The sequence below is a fragment of the Dromaius novaehollandiae genome, chromosome Z (assembly GCF_036370855.1).
Source record: "Dromaius novaehollandiae isolate bDroNov1 chromosome Z, bDroNov1.hap1, whole genome shotgun sequence".
NCBI lineage: Eukaryota > Metazoa > Chordata > Aves > Casuariiformes > Dromaiidae > Dromaius > Dromaius novaehollandiae.
This window is the reverse complement of record NC_088132.1, coordinates 28,571,984-28,587,724: the sequence shown is the minus strand read 5'-3', so window position 1 is coordinate 28,587,724 and position 15,741 is coordinate 28,571,984. Positions and strand designations below refer to the sequence as shown.

Genomic DNA, 15,741 nt, shown 5'->3' with positions numbered 1-15,741 from the left:
AGTTTCTTGTTTATACAAATGAGCTAGGCTTGGCATTTGATAGCAGGTGATATATATATATATTTTAAGCATTTTCTGAAGCTGTTCAGGATTTTGATACTACTTTGATACCTTAGTGTACCCATAACCTAATTTTCTGTCTTCAGTTGCTGTTAATGCCTATTGCCATTTGACTAATCACTTCTTGGCTATCGCTAACTTTTTTTATCCTTCTAATGGTATGTTTGGCTTCATATTTCAGGTCAGGGACAGCACTGTTTCGAAGATGCTATGTGATCTTACACTTGTTTTCTCTCAGCTATTGTTCAGTAATTACTTTGGTGGACAGGGACTCAATATATGGGTGTATGAATGTGCATAAAGTAGATTTTAATATTTTGTTTCACAGTTGCTTGCTGCCAGTGCATTACTTGTTTCTTAGCAGCTCTTGTGTTTTTTTTCCCCAAGTTGTCTTGAGTCATCACCTAATCAGTAATTCTTTTGTCTTTGAAATCAGTGCTATTTTTGGACATGACCATGTGGTGTCTGATTTTTGCACTCTGCCCTTTTTTCACTTCAGTATGTTTAACTATGCACTGAACTATAAATTCTTGGTGTGGTGCTGTTTTCATGTGTTTTGCTCTGTATGGCCTTTCCAGTGAAGTAATTGTTTAGCTTCTACTCTTCTACAGATGTAAAGTAATGTTCTTGTGAATTTCTCCATGATGTGAACCACAACCTCTAATACTTGGATGGTGCACAGAGCATGGATATTCCAGTTTAGTGGTCAGACTTGTGCCCACAGTCGTGCTTCTCTGGTGTCTTAAATTATGAAGTAACGGCAGTAATGAGCACAAATGTATTTTTCTGTTTTTCCAAATCTGCTTTTATTTGGAGTGTGAAGTGTTGTTACAGACAGACATCAGATAGAGTTGAAATATAAGTTTTCATTTTCGTAGAAAAGGAAGACTTCATTTGGTAAATGTAAACTCTGCAGATTCTAGTTATAAGTTGACTTTTCACTGTGTTCAAATAGCATTGTTCTTCAGAAGGGAATAATATACAGTTTTGGAATCGTAAAATAGATTGCTTAAAACAAAAAATTAAAAGATTTCACTTCTCCTGATCTTTGGGTTTTTTTTAGTGAATGTACAGTGAGGAGTATTTTAAAGGAAGACTAATTTTGCTATATTTTAGAATAACAGGTTTCCCCCCTTCCAGCCCCCCACTTCTGGATAGAATGATTTGATGCCATTTATGAAGTTAAAAGGATTAGTTAGTCTTATGTGAATACCTTGATCACTAACTGTTGACATTTTGCCCTATATAGTAAAATACTATATTCAGATATTCAAGGATATTCAGTGTTTGTTGTGATAACTTTAACTAAAAATAAACAGGTGTACAAAGATCTGAAAGTAAAATGCAGTCATCAACAGAAGGAACTGCCTGCTTTTGTGTTTTGCAGTTTGAGTATTTTTGCGCTAGTTTAGGAATTTTGTTTGAATTGGAGGGATGAGGTGGAAGCTGGGGGTTTTTGTTTGTTTTGATGGCATGGTACTTTAAGAACTGCATGTATTATATCAATCTGAATACTCAGAGGAACTAAGAGATAGGTAGTTTAGTCAATTTGCCATATTCTTGAGGAATAAATTCACGTGGAAGACTCCACTGTTAAAAATCTCCTTGAAGACGAGAAAGCTGTTCTGGACTTTCCTCAGATGTCAGAGGATGCATACTTTTGAACTTCGGAATTGGAGGGTCAAAATTGCCAGATTTAAGCCGGTAAACAGAGTTGCCTCTTAGCCTTACAAAAAGCTTTTTAGTCTTACAACCTACTAGATTGTAATAGGAACTCTGCAGGTTCTCAGTGCTTCTGTGACATAGAAAAAGAAAAAAATCTTTGGATGCAATAGATCAAAAGGAGAATGGGTCGTAAAGCCTGTCTCTTATTTAGAGAGGATGTAATACCCCCTAAATAAGAGACATGTAAATTTGTCCGGTAACTATTCTGTACTGGTCTAAACTTGGTTATCCTTTGTTCTTAACGTTCAGTTCTTATGAAAATATGTAAATAATGCCTAATATACAATTAGTTATAAGTGTAAATATACTCATTGGCTAATATCTACTTAGTGTTTTTTGTGTTAGCTTATAAAGATGTTTCATAAGAACTCTTTTCCTTTGCTGTGTTTGTTAACCCAACATGAGGAGGGGCTATCTTAATATATTAGAAACCATTTCACCAGAGGTGGAAAATCATGGAACCCAGTCATCTCCTAGTGACAGAGTACTGTGGACAAAAGCATAGTTTTTGGTGTAAGCTGCGAGTTCTGCAAGATCCTCTTAAAAATGCACATGATAGAGTTTTGCGGTGTTACGGAATTCAAATGTGCATAGCTGTTTGAGGAGGAGGGAGCCTGGGAGGTCAAGGGGTACCTGATGGGAAGTCTTCAAATTAGGCTCTAGAGAACTCAAAAACTTACTAAATTTAAGTAAATATTGACCCCTTTAGGGTTGGGTGACCAAAAATACACGTCAGTTTGAAGGATTCAAGCCTGCGAATATCTTCAGTGCATTAAAAATTGAGTCATTTCCCAATTATATGTATGCATAGCTCGATATACTTAGGTATGGTCCTGGAAATATAGCTCTCCTCAGAAGCTGAGGAGTAGGCAGTCTGTGGTGACCTGAGGAGAGGTAGCCTAGAGGAGCAGAGAGTGATGGAGCTGCAAATGGTCATTTGAACTGCTGCCGCTAGTACTGCGTTCTTCTGAAGATGGAAGCTGTCATTATCTAGGGAGCGTCAGTGTGGTAAATGATACAAGGTTTTTCAAAGAAAAAGGTGCCAGTAAAGAAAAGTTACACATGTCAACAGTGGTTGTGTTAGCCTGACATGCCACTTACCTTCAAGCAAACAGCAGCATTTCATTTTTTGTGTGGTTATGTCGGTAGGGGACTCTGCAATGAGTAGCCATTTCTTTGCATAGTGAATTGCTGATAACCTGCACTGTAGCAAAAGCTGTCTTGACTTGTGTGAAACTGTGGCTGATCTGCTAGGCCCTCAGATTCGGTCATCCTGAGTGCTGACTAATCTTGCAAGCAAATGCCTGATGGTGATGGTAAAACTGAAAGTAGAAATATGGTGTATATAACCACACTTTGAATATGGCATACCTAACATGGCAAACTTATACATGCTTAAAATACATTGGGTCGAATGATTGGCATTCCAGAGCATAAAAGTCCTCATCATGGTACAGTGTACGTGAAGCACTTGAAAAATATTTTATTGTCTTCCTCCCATCCTAGCCAAGAATGGAGAAGCTACACATGTATATGCAGAGAAGCATTTCAAAACACCAGATCTCTTAAAATATTGTGAATTGAAAACTACCTTTAAGGTATAATCTTCTGTAACATGTTTTAAAAAAAAAAGAAAAAAGGAAAAGTGCAGGTGCATTACTCATCATGATGGGAAAAATTGCTTAATCTTTGCTTAATTGTTTTTCATCTATCAGTAATTAAAAACATGGGCAGACTTCAAAGTTGCGTGGTTCTGTATACTGTTATTGCTAACAAATATTCTGCAGCTGGCTTTGGTCTGTAGTCTAGGATGGGGTGGTGCTTTCCAGTCTCTTAAGTGCAATGACTTTGTAGCTGGATTCTGTACCTGGACCTAAGCAGTTGTTCAGCCTTGAGCAGTCTTGTTGCTACTCCTCTTCTGCTTCCTCTCCCATCCTTTGTCTCATCTATTTAATGAATAACTGCTTTGAGACAGTTTTATCTCTACTCTTCTTCACAAAAATGGTGCAGATTTCTAGTGTAGCCTTTATCATTGCTGTAATTCTGTATCCTAAAAAAGGAAAGGGTCTCATGAGAAGAATTACATCTGATACGCTGCGCAGATTGTATGGTCATGAGGGAGACAACTTTGTGCTTCCGTTCTTATCTTGCATTTCCTATTCCTTTTATTTGTCATCTTTCATGCTTGCTTATCCTCCATTTCTGTATACTCTCTGAGCATGTTTTCAATTCACATGTCCGACCATGAAACAGGAATGATGTGCAGGAATTGCATGTGCAGGCACTCTTCCTTTCTTCTCCTTGGTTAATAGTAGTGACTTTTGGTCCTCAGCCTTTTTTTTCCTTCCCTACTGAGAGAGCAGTGATATTGTGTGGGGCAGTTTCTCTACTCTTTTCTTCTGTATGAAAGAAAGGTAGAGTAAGCCTTCTCTGCTTTCTTCTACGTCCTTTTCAAAGGATCATCATCTGTTTGGCTCTGCTTCTCGGTGTATTCAGTTGGAAAGGACCTCAGGTGTACATTATGATGTCTATTACAGATTGGGGCCTCTTACTCATTCTGTTTTTCTAAAATGTGCAATATTTGGGAACGTGCAATAAAGTCCTTTGAAAATACTTGTTCAGAACAGAGTGAAGTTGAACCATCTACTGTTGTGTCTGGGGGAGGCTGATGCAATGCTAGATTTTAACTTGAGTAACAAAGATTTAAGATTTCTGGGGAAGGTGCACTTGGGGGGAAAAAAGAACAGTTCAGAACACAATATATTAGAAAAAAAAGTATCACTAGGGGAAGGGTAGCTCAGTGGTAAAAGAACTCATATCTCGCCGTTTTTATTCACCTTGGGCTCTTGGAGAATTTTGTAAAAGTGACAGGAATGTCTAAAAATGTGAACTATGTATGCACTTTAAAAGGCAAAAAAGATCTCACTATTGTAACAAACAGCAGCCTTTTTGCGATAGTATGTTCATTATTTGAAAACTCTAAATCCAAAAGCTTCATTATTGCTCTTTGGGCCCTAGTCTTTGAGTAGAGCTGACTTAAGACATCACAGTGAATGCAAAGAAATATCTTGTGTAACTTCTGTCCCCAAGGAGGAGTGCTTTATTAATTTATTCATTTATTATTGTTATTTTATTCAGTGCTGATATTCACCTCCTTAACCCTCAGTTTTCACATAGTTAAAATCACACAGTGAATACAAATAAGAGATGTTATACAAGTGCCAAAAGTACCTGGGAAACTGAGCCTTTCAGCTTTTCCAAAATACTTACTCAGGAAAACATAATTAAGAGACGATGGTATCAGTCTTCTGATGAAAGGTGTGTGTGTGTGCGTGCACTCTACGTGTTTATGTTTTCAGTTTAAAGTGCTAGTTCCCAACTCGAAAGAGATGCATGTGAGCATTGCTAATGCTGATGTTAAAGATGAGGTGTAGAAACAGAGCACAAGCTTAATATTGACTGTGCAGCAGGGCTAGTTCTATTGCAGGGCAACAGGTGCAAGGCCAATGGAAGAAGTCTGCAAATGTAGTGGCTGGTCAGGGGTTGGGCCTGCACTACGTGGTACTGTAGCTTTGATTTTTATGTGAAAAAAGATTGGTAAAGAAAGCAATTGCAGAATACTATGTTTTTTCGTGCATTTTAGCAGTGTAACTGGTTAATGTTGCTTTTCTTTTCCTCTCCCGTCTTTTTTTCCCCCCAAAAGAGCATACTCCTTTCACGTTACTGCAGATGGTCAGATGCAGCCTGTACCTTTTCCTCCTGATGCCCTCATCGGTCCAGGAATCCCTCGCCATGCCCGTCAAATCAACACTCTGAACCATGGGGAAGTCGTGTGTGCGGTTACTATCAGCAACCCCACGAGACACGTGTACACGGGTGGGAAGGGCTGTGTCAAAGTGTGGGATATCAGCCAGCCTGGCAACAAGAGCCCTGTCTCTCAGCTGGACTGCCTGGTAAGTGAACAGGAACTTATGCAAAAGGGTAACTTCTCCTTGGAGACTCAATAAGGAAATAGCTGTCCTTGTCTGGGTTTTATTCATATTACAAGGAAATAGCAGGCAGTTCTGTTTCCTGCTTTAGCTGTCCATTTTTTCTTTTTACTAAACAGGTGGTGTTGCAATGGAAGAATCCTGATTTGTTTAGGGATAGCTATTGTCATTAAGGGTCAAATAATGTATTAGATGGGACTTCTGAGCAAACAATGTACCTGAATGTGTGTGTGTGTGTGTGCGCTTGTCCTCTCCTCTCCCCCCATCCCTCCAGTCATGTTCATGGTTTTTCTGCTGCATAAGTTTAAAAGGAATATAGTCAGGCTTATACAGAACTACACAGAACCTTCCAAGTGTTTAACTCATGCCAGAAGTGACTTTTTTTAAGGAGACAGCAATTATATAATGAAATAATATAACAAGGTAACAAGGTCACTTTAAGTTTTCCTACACTTTTGTTGCTGTTCTGGACATTATGCATTTTGTTTGTTTGTTTTCACCTCTACTGGTTACCAGACAGAATGGAGTTCAGTGGTCTAGTTAACTGAGAATTTTTATGCACTGATCCTCAACAAAAGGTTCTTCTGGCAGTAGAACCACTGTAGGCATTTGGAAAGAGGCCAACATGTGAAATGTGAACTGAGAAGACTTAATGTCGTAAAGTTCAGCAATATGTATTCTGAATGAAATAATATTGGTTTAAGTATTGATCAAAATAAATGTGTTTTTCTAAGTCTTTGCCCTTTCTTTACTGCCGTCCCCATGTTAGCTGTCTAGTAGTAAAAGTATGGCTGAATATGTATTCTGTTTTGCGACAGATATTTCTCTGGATGCACTAGTCTTAGCTGCCTTCATTTAAGTTATGAAGTTGTGTGGCTGCCACTAACTCAGCCAGCATTTCTATCACACAGCTTACTGTTCCTTCAGTGTAATAAGAAAAAGTAAAACATAGTGTTGACTTCCTATAGTATATTTTTGTTTTGAGTTACAGATCTTATTCTTCTGTCTTCTAAAGAACTCTTCTGTATTAATTGGGCAGCTCGTATGGAGTAATTGACACCCAATACACTTACGGAGTCAAGCTTGTCATGAGTGAAGGCTGAAATTTTTTCCACCTTTAAATCCACATAGTACTTCTCAGTCAGCAATTGTGTCACAAACGTGAAACCATTAATATCAATACGATAAGAATCATGCTGAACAAAAAAGTATAAATCCAGTATAAATCCAAGTTAAGATGAGTAAGGTTATAAAATTTTCAATATTTTTACTTAAAAATTGTGAATGCAAAATAATGTTTAAAGGAAAGTGCCAAAACCTCAAACTCATGAGACTTGAACTACTTTTTCATAAATGGTTTCTCAAAATGAGAGTTCATTTGCTTTTTCGGGAATATTCCTGTGGTGCAGGTGATATTAGCTGAAGGAGTGCGCTTGCACAAATGGAAGCTTACTTTGGCTCTGTCTTATGTAATGAGATGGAAGCATTGTCATTCATCAGGTTCAAAACAGAGTAGACTGGCAATATAAATCTGTAGTTTAATTTCTGCAGCTGCAATCTCTGGTTAGTGATGAGATGTAGGTGTTTGAAACCCTTTAGGGTCTGCTGGTTTCTTTTCTGTGGTTTGGCACTGGAAAAATAGCCCCTCTTTAAAATTTGGATGCTGTCAGAATTATATCAGTGGTCATTATTGGCAGGCATGTATTAACATAACAGAGGTGATTTGTGTTGTACAGAACAGAGATAACTACATCCGCTCTTGTAAATTGCTGCCTGATGGATGCACCCTCATAGTTGGCGGAGAAGCCAGCACATTATCCATATGGGACCTGGCAGCACCAACTCCTCGTATAAAAGCAGAGCTGACATCTTCAGCCCCTGCCTGCTATGCTTTGGCTATCAGCCCTGACTCCAAGGTGTGCTTTTCCTGCTGTAGTGATGGGAACATAGCAGTGTGGGATCTGCACAATCAGACGTTGGTCAGGTGAGTCATTACTTGTTTACGGAATACTTTAATAAAAGTTACTCTTTGGACAGCTAGATAAATATTTATCTCCCTGTATAATGGTTGATGATAGCAAAGTAAATAGTATTTCTTATCCAAAGAATGCAGTTTGAACCCAAGTTGGGTAGCAACTAGCTTTAGTAGCTTCAGCTTAGTCCATCTTCCAGGACATAAAGGGCTGTTCTGCACTCTGTCGAAATCAGTGTAGGAATGGTAGGAAACTGAGATTTGTTCTTTTGCCCCATTTTAAGCCTTATTCAGTAAGGAAGTTTTCAGTACTTATTTGGTGAGGATAAATAACAAGCTGCACAAAAGCAATTGAAAGTGTAGATTCCTCCAGTTCTTTAGGAAAGCATGAAGGACTGTGTTTTGTTATTCAGGGGAAAGCTATTTGAGGGTTATTTTTGGGAATTCGATCTCTAAAACTTTCAGAATGGGTTGCAGAGAGTGTGATCAAACTTTTGAAATATCTTTGGTTAAACCTTTGATTAATGAATATCTTAGTAGAAGATTAAAGTGTCTGGCAGGGCAATATTCAGCATTAGTACTACGACTGCGAAAGAAAGATAGGGCTATGTGTGAAGTGCCTTGTAGCAACTAGTTCTAAAAGATGGAAGATACCTAAAAGATAAATTTTGGTTTATGTTTACCAAAGTTGTGGTGGTTTAGAATAGTCTGGGAAAGGAAGGCCTAAATTGGGAAAGGCTGGGATTTTTCTAGAAAACTTTGCATGTATAGGCTGGAGAAGTTGCTTTGTCTGCTGTGTTTCAGCTGGGTTTTCTGTGTATCAATAATTCGCCTAAATTTATGCAGTGAGATTCATATTCATGTGCATGCAAATTTGACTTTCTGTTAAACTTCTACAAATTTTTGGTATGTAACATCTTCAATTTGCCATATTTGTGCTTAGTCTTGGTAAAGGGGAATTCTTTCTACATCTGTGATGGTCTTCAATGAATGGTACAAGTTACTTTTTACTTTTTCAAGTGTTTGCTGTAAGTGTTCCCACCACTTGCTTGCTGATCTTGCTAATTGATAACATGGAATTTTCAGACCAGTGCTACAAAACAAGATGTGCTGCATGACCCTTCTGTGGCAGTTCTTGGTAATTCATACCCTTCATTCCCAAGCTAGTTATCTTCCCTATTCTTGACATTGAGGCACAGGGCTTTCCTAAAGCTAATTGCTGATGAAAAATGCAGGAGCCTCAGAAGTCTTCTGCCAAAGGATTAAGGAAAACTTGAGTTGACCGTTTGTTTCTGAAAGCAGGGAATTCCTAATGAGAAGATTTTAAAACAAAATGCACTGTTTAGTTGTTTGATGATCTCTTGCCATAGGGAATGTAACTTTGTTGATCCAGTAGTGCTTGCCCTTAACTATCTGGATCCCTTCCCCTGCCGACTATTTATCGTTCTGACTTACAGCTAAAAAAAAATCCAGAAGCTGTTTTCTGAAATTGGAGGAATTTTTTTTCCCAGAGCACTTGTTTTATTTTCATCTGAGTTGTTCACTAGTGCTTTCAAGTATAGTTAGTGTACTTCAGGGTTCTCACAAGCTCTCTTACTTTTCAGACCTGTTGGAAATGTTTGAATTTGTCTGCCTAGCTGTGATGCAATTCACTTCTAGCACCTGGAACATGTTTTTGTAATATCGTTGTATTTCATGCCCAGTCAGAGGGAGGGGCTGATTTTTGCCCATCAGCAGTCACAGAAGAGATGACACACACAGAGAGCGTCCAAAACTAACACCACAACAGTGTTTACCTTGAGCTCTGGCAGGAAATCATTATTCAATCTGGTTTGTTTTATCAGGCAATTCCAGGGCCACACAGATGGAGCCAGCTGTATTGACATTTCTAATGATGGTACCAAGCTCTGGACAGGAGGTTTGGACAACACTGTCAGATCCTGGGACTTGAGAGAGGGGAGACAGCTACAACAGCATGACTTCACATCACAGGTAACTGGATTTTCCTACAACTTGAGGGGAAAAGCAAAAATGTTTGTTTAAGATGATAGCTGAGAACTGAGCACAGTACAACTGGGAAATTGTTTCTTCTGTTTGTTTTGGCTGCGCACAACACAATATTTTGGAGCTTTCATATATTTAGCTTCCGGAACAATATGATAGCCTGAGTGACATTGCTCTCTTTTCCTCACTTTTCCTAGGTTAATAGGTAAGAACAGAGGTTATTTAATCACTTGAATTCTGAACAGCAGTCTTGTTATTGAACTGTGTGAATTTTATTTGGCCCTTCTCTCTCTCCCCCTCCCAATTCATTTAACTATTGTAAGGAAAAAAAGTGTAAACATTATTTAATTTTCACAGATATTTTCCCTTGGCTATTGTCCTACTGGTGAATGGCTGGCTGTGGGAATGGAGAGCAGCAATGTAGAAGTGCTACATGTAAATAAACCAGACAAATATCAACTGCATCTTCATGAGAGCTGTGTATTGTCACTCAAGTTTGCTTACTGTGGTAAGTTGCCCCAGAGGTAAGCCTGGAAGTCAGCGCTCTAATTCCTGCTTTGCTAGGTAGTTATTACATAGTCGTAACTCATTTGATAGTCAAAACTCATTTAATAACTGCTTCTTAATTTACAAATAAATATGTCTGCTTTATAAATACAAACACTTACTACAAACAACCATCTGTTTATTTTAAGACGTCTGCTGTGAGGGTTGAGTTATATGTAGAAAGCTATTTCCACTTAGAGAGTATGGGGATTTTTTAGTATGTAACAGACTGCAGCAGCATCAGGTATCCACATTGACTGTAAGCAAGAATACTGTGTTGATTAGTGGCAAGTGTTTTGTATAGTGGTAATTAGCTAACTAACAGATCTCATAGATGAGAGTTGAAAACTCAAAATCTGTCAGATGTCTGTTTCATAGGTTTTCATTGTTACTCTGTTTTACATTCTAGGTAAATGGTTTGTGAGTACTGGGAAAGATAACCTTCTTAATGCGTGGAGAACTCCTTATGGAGCCAGTATCTTCCAGGTAAGGATGATGATGCTTTTTAAGAAAAATGTAGATCAAGAGTCCAAAAAGTGGCCTTGTCCCTTCACCTATGTGGGTACCTAAAATGAGATGCTGAGATGAAGTTAACAAACTTTTTTTTTAAATGATGTAATATATTTCTATTTTTCTTCTAGTCCAAAGAATCTTCATCAGTGCTTAGCTGTGACATCTCTGTGGATGATAAATACATAGTCACTGGCTCTGGAGACAAAAAGGCTACAGTCTATGAAGTTATCTACTGAAAAATTTGATGGGGATGTAACTTTTAAAAGTTGAACTGGGCCAAAATTGTTCTTAATTGTAGAAGTAGAAAGGTTTTGCCTTTTAAAAAGGAACGAAAGTATTGGGGTTCCAGACTTTGTCATGAAACTACTCCGATTATTCAAAATAGAAGGCAACATCCAGCAAGTAAATCTTGGGTACGTGGACCAAACAGAACACAGAGGCAAGATGGACAGATGTAGCCTAGCTTTTTGACATAGTTTTTAAAAACTGAGTCTGCTGAAGAATGTTGGAGCCTTTTATTTTTCTTTTTCTTTGTGACCTCACGCAAATTGTTCTCATTGCCTGAATATGTGGGATTACCTTTCTGTTCCTTGCAGTTCAACTTGCATTCTGTCCTGTGTAGAGCAGTGGTGTCTCAGATGAACTTGTTTCCTGGTTTTGCATCTTGTGATATGTTTTTGTATTTTTGTTGAAGGTCAAACATTTGTATAAATTGTAAATATATTTAGTTTATTACAGTAAAGGCTTTAGTACCAACCACCAGTCTTTTTTCCCCCCTGCTTATTAAGTGATCTATTTAAAAACCTTTTGGGGATGTAAGTACCTTTTTATAAGCAAAAGCAAACACTATGTATAGTTTGAAAATGGTGTCTTATTCTTTATAGCTCTTCCTAGATTCCCTTATTGTACTTCAGAGTAGTCAATTGATATATTAGGGTATCAAATCCAGTAGATACTGTCTTGTGCTACAGAAAACATAAAAGGCAATTTTGTACTAATTTTAGTGTAAATATAAAAATTGAACATTTCATAAAGTTGTGCAGTTTATAAGTTTACTCTGTCCAGTATATATTTTCATTGGTAGATACAGTAATATATATGCCTAATCATAATTCATTTGCTCATCTCTCAAGAAGAAGTGATTGCGCGCACACACCCCTCCATTGAACAGAATTTGTGCAGGACTACATTTCAGCTAAGTACATCAGAGGCTATATTCTTTAACAGGAGATTCCTATGATTAAACAAAGCTAGATAAGTTGTGTCCTTCATGCTTTAGAGAGGCTAAACAGTAGTTAAAGACTGCTTCCTTTCTTGTCTACACATAGTTACTCAAGTAAATTTAACTGAATCACTAGCAGTGTGAGTTTTACAGAGCATCATTTAAATAAAGTTAAGTACTTGTGTGACTGCTCCCATTCAGAATTCATTCAGAAGTGAATTAACCTAAACGACGTTAAATTTGCTTCTTAATTTCTTCTGAGAATATTGACAAAGGAGTTTTTTGCTTTCTAACTGATCCACTGTACAAATTAATTAGATTTAAATTTACTGAGTGTCTCTATGTAGACAGGCCTATAGGCTCTGTGAATTCATACTGAGCAGTGTTGAGTCCCTTTCTCTATGGCATCAGTGTGGGACATCTCTCAAGAGCTAAACCGAGCAGCCAGTTAGCAAAGCTAGAAGCCTGCAAATCAAGTTTTCTTGATGTATTCAAGAGGAGTGGATGGGGAGAGAATATTTATTCTAGCTATGTTTTTTCAAATAATGGGTTCTACCACAATGTGCTAGACAAACCTAGCTATTGTGCTAGTGGGGGCCATGCATTTCCTAGATTCTGTAACTGAACTAGCACTCTGGTTGCTAATGGAGAGTACAGCTGCATGGAAGGAAATCTTTGAACAAACAGTTCAGATTACACAAACTGACAGACAGGTTAAGATTTATCTGTGAAGAGCTGCTTTCTCATTTCCTTTAGTGTTTGACAGTGAGCCACATCCTTGATCTCTCAAAGACATATAACCAGGAAGAAGCCAGTGTGACCAACAGATTCACTGACTGGCTACAGAATTTCCCAGTTGGGGGCAAATTTTCACTGTTTTTCCGTCTAAAGAGACTTTTTTTTCTTTTTCTAATTTAAATGACTATTCTACTGAAACCATTTTATAGCACTCTAGAATTGTAATAGCCTGTATACATATATATATAAAACTTTGCATTTGGAATGTAGAATGTTAACCATTCTGGATGATCTAGTTTCATAGACTTCTACAATTAGTGTCTATTCATATGTATCTATACCTTTGTTGCTGCATCCTGAATGTGCATCTGTATGGAAATGACATACCAGCATGGGCGGGTGGGCATGTTTCTTCCTCAAATAGTGAGGCAAAAATCAGAAGCATCTGGCTTTTCAGAAGAAATAATCATATTTGCTACACTGAAATATTGTAAAGTGTTATGCCATTTGGAAAGGAAAATTTAAAAAATGTATACACTAGATTACTAAATTTTTAGGCTGTCCCTGTTTTCATATTGAAGGGTTTTCCAAACATCTGACTGTACTGCCAATGATCACTGACTTTGCTTAGCAGCACTGGCAAAGCCCAAGAGAAGCATTTGCTGTAGTTTGGATCACCTGGATTTCTTCCAAACTGCACCCACCTTAGCTTTTATTTTATAGGTATTCTTTTGCCTTTCTTAAAAATCTGATGTTGAAGGAATCAAAAAACCAAATATTTTCACATGCTTATATAACTTTTGAAAAAGTACATGTGTGTATATAATAGTTCCACAGTAAAGTGCACCATAGTGGTTGTTAGTAACTAAGACCAAATTCTTAGTAATCAAGGGGGTTCAATATGTTCGTGTCAAGAAAAATCATGAAATATCTTTGTCTGTCTTTCCCTCTTGTATCCATCCTATTTTATAGGATGGAAAACTCACCAGTTTTTAGATTGTGCAGTGAGTCCGAGCAGCTATGGAACTGGACATTCTTTATGCCTGTGAATAAATTTAATCAGACTTGTACAATATCTATTTCTTAGTTGTAATCAAGAAATTACTCTCCTGACCTCCCCCCACACCCAGGGGTCTACTTTAAGCCTTGGTTCTGAAAACTTAGGGACTCACCATGTAACAGTCCTCTCCCTTTCTGGTTTCACATGTTCTGCTTTTTATGGTTTGTGAATTTTTATTTGTCAAACTATAACTTACTCCACTAGCAGTTGCATTTTTTTTTAATGAAGAGATGGTGTACTTCCTTTGGTGAAATCGTGGCATGACTATACATATTTTCTACAAGATTTAAAACTTGAAGGCCTTGAACTTTTTGTAAGTTCTTACTAGTCCTCTGTAAAGTAGTGGGAGGAAGTAATTGCATATTGAATGAAAAAACAGCCCAAACCAGACTGGCAATAGCAGGCAAGCCACTGGAAAAAGTACATGGTTAAAAAGGGTGAAGCAGTAAACTACAGGGTGGCTAATTATTTTCTGACAATTGAATTGTAATCCTAAAAGATTCCTTTGATTAGCCCATTTCTGGGGCAGCCTGGCTTTGTTTGCTGGGTGGCCTTCCATATTCAGAATCGTTTGAATGTCACTCTGCCAAACTCTAATGCCAGACAGAAGCAGGGAGTCCTTACAAATGACACATTGGATGTCAGTGCAAACAAACTGATGAAGAAGAGACTTGTGGTAGTATCAAGTCAACTGAACGAAATCCTTTGCCAGTTCTAATATATATATATTTTGTGTATATGAAATTAGGCATAACCTTTTATAAATCAATTGTGCATAAAATCATGATATTATTCCCCAAAATGCATTTGTTGCAATGTCACAGTGCATCTTTTTGATTATAATTCAAAGCAAAGATATTTCCCCACATCAACCCACAAGCCTCTAATCCTTAACAGAAAACATTTTCGTCCGCACTAATTCTTTTAAACCCTTTTCACATCTCAAAGCTTTCTTTTTTAAAGGGAAGGAGGAGCACCAAAAGGATATGGAGTTCATGGGCTGTTACAATAATTGGTTTTCATAATATAAAGATCAGAGTGGAACCTACCAGTTAGTCACATGCATGCTTTCATGTATAAAATATTGACCATAATTTTTCTGTCACATGTTTGCATTAGTGATGCAGGTAGAGTTTTCAAAAGCATCTAAGTTGGTTAGGTAACTTAAACCCAGATTGACGATTTGATTTTTTGGGGGGGGGGGGTGGGGAGGGGAGTGGGAAGGATGGGGAGTCTTTTCTAGAAAGACTGCCCTGATTGTGACATCTAGTTGAAGGAATCTTTTTTATTTTCTGTATATTGATGCAATTTTGAGCTGAAGGGGAAATATGGACCTTCTAGTGATTAGGAAAGGCAGATTTGAATGCAGGGTAAGAAGAGCACTGAACTCAGCACTCACGCTGCTGATATAAGTGACTGCCCTATTACACCATCTCACCAGAGAGGAGGAATGCCTTGGACCATGCTGTCCCTTAGAAGGAATTAGAGGTGTTTTGGTTTTTTGTTTTTTTTTTTGTTTGTTTTTTGTTTTTCTTTTTTGCATCACAGGCACACAGAGTGAAATGTGAAAATGCAGGTCTATATATGAGACTTCTTGAATCACAGTGCCCTACTAGAGATGGGTCCTTTTTTACATAATCAGAGAGCTGAAGCAGCCCTGTGGAGCATTTGGTGAACACCAGAATGGAAGGAAGAGTGGATAGCAGAGGATACCAAGCTGGGGGAGAAGGGATAGTGGTGACATCCCTTTTTAGTGTTAGTGTAACCTGTAATCTAGAAAACTCACCTGGAATGAGGTTCCAGTGTGCAATTTCACCCGTTTCTACTACTTGACCCCATAAGGTTGTCTAGATGTTTCTGTACGGTAACCAAGGACACCTAAGGCGTGAATTAGAATTGGAAGTGGGGATCT

At 37.9% G+C, this 15,741-nt stretch overlaps 1 protein-coding gene across 5 annotated transcripts in view; it reads left to right on the top strand.

The window, feature by feature from the left end:
• LOC112978774 (TLE family member 1, transcriptional corepressor) overlaps positions 1 to 11,864 on the top strand; it is a 78,476-nt gene extending 66,612 nt beyond the window's left edge. For all 5 annotated transcript variants that reach the window (XM_064502285.1, XM_064502281.1, XM_064502284.1 and 2 more), the window contains 6 exons: positions 5,489 to 5,738; positions 7,511 to 7,758; positions 9,591 to 9,738; positions 10,108 to 10,258; positions 10,706 to 10,782; positions 10,938 to 11,864. In XM_064502285.1, coding sequence (XP_064358355.1) covers positions 5,489 to 5,738; positions 7,511 to 7,758; positions 9,591 to 9,738; positions 10,108 to 10,258; positions 10,706 to 10,782; positions 10,938 to 11,045 — 982 coding nt within the window. In that variant the 3' untranslated portion in view covers positions 11,046 to 11,864. The remainder of the gene's footprint in view (positions 1 to 5,488; positions 5,739 to 7,510; positions 7,759 to 9,590; positions 9,739 to 10,107; positions 10,259 to 10,705; positions 10,783 to 10,937) is intronic.
• Positions 11,865 to 15,741: the final 3,877 nt, after the last annotated feature.